The sequence below is a fragment of the Austrofundulus limnaeus genome, unplaced genomic scaffold (genome assembly GCF_001266775.1).
Source record: "Austrofundulus limnaeus strain Quisiro unplaced genomic scaffold, Austrofundulus_limnaeus-1.0 Scaffold11, whole genome shotgun sequence".
Classification (NCBI taxonomy): Eukaryota; Metazoa; Chordata; class Actinopteri; order Cyprinodontiformes; family Rivulidae; genus Austrofundulus; species Austrofundulus limnaeus.
The window spans coordinates 4,790,804-4,793,622 of NW_013952413.1; the positions used below are offsets into that span (position 1 = coordinate 4,790,804).

At 36.3% G+C, this 2,819-nt stretch overlaps 1 protein-coding gene across 3 annotated transcripts in view; it reads left to right on the forward strand.

Moving 5' to 3' along the window:
• The window catches only part of acap3b (ArfGAP with coiled-coil, ankyrin repeat and PH domains 3b), a 79,521-nt gene extending 76,904 nt beyond the window's left edge, over positions 1-2,617 (forward strand). The window contains exons 25-27 of one of the 3 annotated variants that reach the window (XM_014002128.1): positions 1,151-1,217; positions 1,553-1,627; positions 2,355-2,617. In XM_014002128.1, coding sequence (XP_013857582.1) covers positions 1,151-1,217; positions 1,553-1,627; positions 2,355-2,358 — 146 coding nt within the window. In that variant the 3' untranslated portion in view covers positions 2,359-2,617. The remainder of the gene's footprint in view (positions 1-1,150; positions 1,218-1,552; positions 1,628-2,354) is intronic. The other 2 variants (XM_014002130.1, XM_014002129.1) reach the window with 2 other exon arrangements.
• Positions 2,618-2,819: the final 202 nt, after the last annotated feature.

The window sequence follows — 2,819 nt, forward strand, 5'->3', positions numbered from 1 at the left end:
TTTTTTTTTTTTTTTTTTTTTTTTTTTTTTTGTAAAGATGATGTTCCAGGTTTATTTTCCTCTGCCAAAGACATTTTTTTATTAAAGGGAGAGTGTAGACACAGAACAGTCTTCTCTGTGAAACACTTTCAGTGCACTCGCATRTTCAAAAATGCAGAGATTTTATTTTGTTTTTAACCAGTAGATCCAATTGTTCGGTGTACTGCAAAAAGGACCAGTTTAGAGGGGTGATGTGAACCTACTGTTATCAAACTGATGGGCCGGTGCCCTCAAGGAAGTAATAAATGTTGTTCATTGTGTGTATTGACTTAAGAGTGGTTAAAGGAGCCGTTCTAAGGAAACATGTTGTAAATAGTACACCTGTGTATTTGAACTTAATGCCAACTGCCTGTCTCTCAGCATTTCGTCACACTATCTGGTTGTGTGATATGTTTCCTGTTTGTCTTCTCTTGTTTTTTTCTTTGTTTTTTTTTTTTTAGAGAAAAACAACCTATCAGACAAAAGTGCAACACAGTTCTTACTCTGAGGCATTCTTTTGGTWACATTTGAAAATCTTAGGAATACTTTTTTTTTGTCTTAGTAAGCACTAAGGGGAAAAAAACAAAACAATGCAATGAATAAAACTGAAACTTCTGATAAACTAACACTGCTTCCTTCTCCTCCTTGCTCTCATTTCTTTTAACATAATATTCTCCCAACATGGCTTTTATAAGGTGAATAATGTCATGTAAAAYGTGTTTAGAATCAGTTTATGGGGGAAACATTTCTGAATGTTGGGAGAATTCCATTTTTTAAATCTGGTCTGATGGTTTCAAGCTCTTCACTTGTCTTATTCAAAGCAATCAAATAGTTACTTTCCAGCTATTTAATAAAACTGAGGCATTCACGTCCAGACTACCAGCTCACTATTTAAAGATTACTGTCAAGGTTTTATGGGGGATCCAAGTGCCAGTTTTGACTTGTAGCCCAGAGCAGCAACAACATGCCTTGAATAATTCAGTGTGTCGAACATTTAATGTGTAACACCATGACTGAAAAATGTACTGTACCAACGATGTCTAATTTCTCCCCTTCCACCGAGGACAGACAGCCTGTGTCCATGTGAGTAAATAAACACTTGTCTGATATATCCCTGCTTCTGTCACCACAGGGTTTGCCACAGGCAGAAGGTCAAATAAATTCAAGGATTTTCGGGATAGAGTGAGTGAAACATCCTGGTGTGTGTGTAGGAGGGATACATTTTTCTGCTCTGGTGTTTGGATCGAAGGGGAAGGTGATTGTTGAGGTGTCTTGGACTGCTGCTGCTTTTTTATTTATTTTTATGGTTGAATATTGTTTCTGGGAACTAATGAGGAGCCTCTTCAGTGTTGTGAGCTATTTATGTTGCTTTGATTTTTAAAGTGATCTTAAATCTGTGCCTCAAAATCATCTACTACAAAAAAGCTTTAAGTCTGCAGAAGTTGCAAAACTTGATCTGATTTTTCCGTAAGATTAAAAAGGACAAGTTTTGACACTTGTTTTAACTTTTGTTATATATTTCAACTTTTAACAGCTTCAAAATTACAAAAAAGGGAGTCCAAAGCATAGGCACCCTACATTGTGATTTGCTTGATGGCGTTTCCTTCTGGTAAGTATCAGTTTGTGGAGAAGCCCTGGGATCCATCTATTYAAGTCTTTCTGCATCTTGTTCTGTGAAATTCTTGAGCCATCTTGCTTACATACACACAAGTCATGTGGCTGCATAATAATACACAACCACCTCAGATTTGCCTTTTACTATGACATTAACTGAAGCAGATGATTGTAAACTTTCAGTGTTGCCATCAGCTGTTCAGTGGAAGTTATGTTAAAAATCTGAGATTCAKATACAGTAGAAGCTACAAAATGAGCCTCACCTGCTCATTCCATACAAGCTGATCAAGCTTTGTTCTGTTAAATGACCAATTCTTTTTAATTTMTTATTCCCACTGAGATCTTTAGTTTGCCTCAAGCTAATTTTTCTAAACAGACAAGTAGCTGATAAATAATAAAAATAATAAAAAGGACAATTRAATACATGTCATTCAATTAAGGTATCAAACGGATTGTCATAGTTACTTTTGAGCTTTTTCCTTATAYAATATAAAATAACTCATTTCTGAAGTACAAAAAATTTACTTGTGTGTATCATTGTGCTTTGTGGGTTTCTCTCTCTCTATAGGGTGTCATACAAATCCTTGTCTGTATTTTTCTTTAAGRTTTGTGGAAAGTGGGCTGTTGGATATTGCAATGCTTTGACCTTATTTCAACAAGACTTGGTCACTTCTTCATCGTATCCTTTGAGAGGGTCAACTCTTTGGATATCTCTGTTACAGGTGACTTCTCCTGTGTCTTTCGCGAGTTTTCTGTCCTTGCATCTCTACAGCCCGAGAAGCTGAGGAGGAGGAGTATAAAGTTCAGCCGCTGCACRAGGCCRTAGTGTCAACARCCAACCACTACTTCAGGCTCTTCARTCACTTTGACAYTGAAGGAGATACTGCTGTGTGCAATTAAATACACAAGTGTATAAGCGTGTGCAAATGGGCCATGACCCAACAGTCAGCACTACTTTGTAGTAAAATAAAAGAAGATGTTTACATCAGTCATGTCAAAATGCAATATTAGACATCCACTGCATAGGTGTTTTTTTATTGTCCTAACTTGGGGGGTGGGGGGGGTGACACTGGATTATTATTGGTTTTGTTTAAAAATATCAGAAAACAAGGTTGCAGTGAATAAACMTTTTAAAAGAATCTTAAAAGAAGTAGTAGATTAACTTAACATTTTTCACATATTTTGAA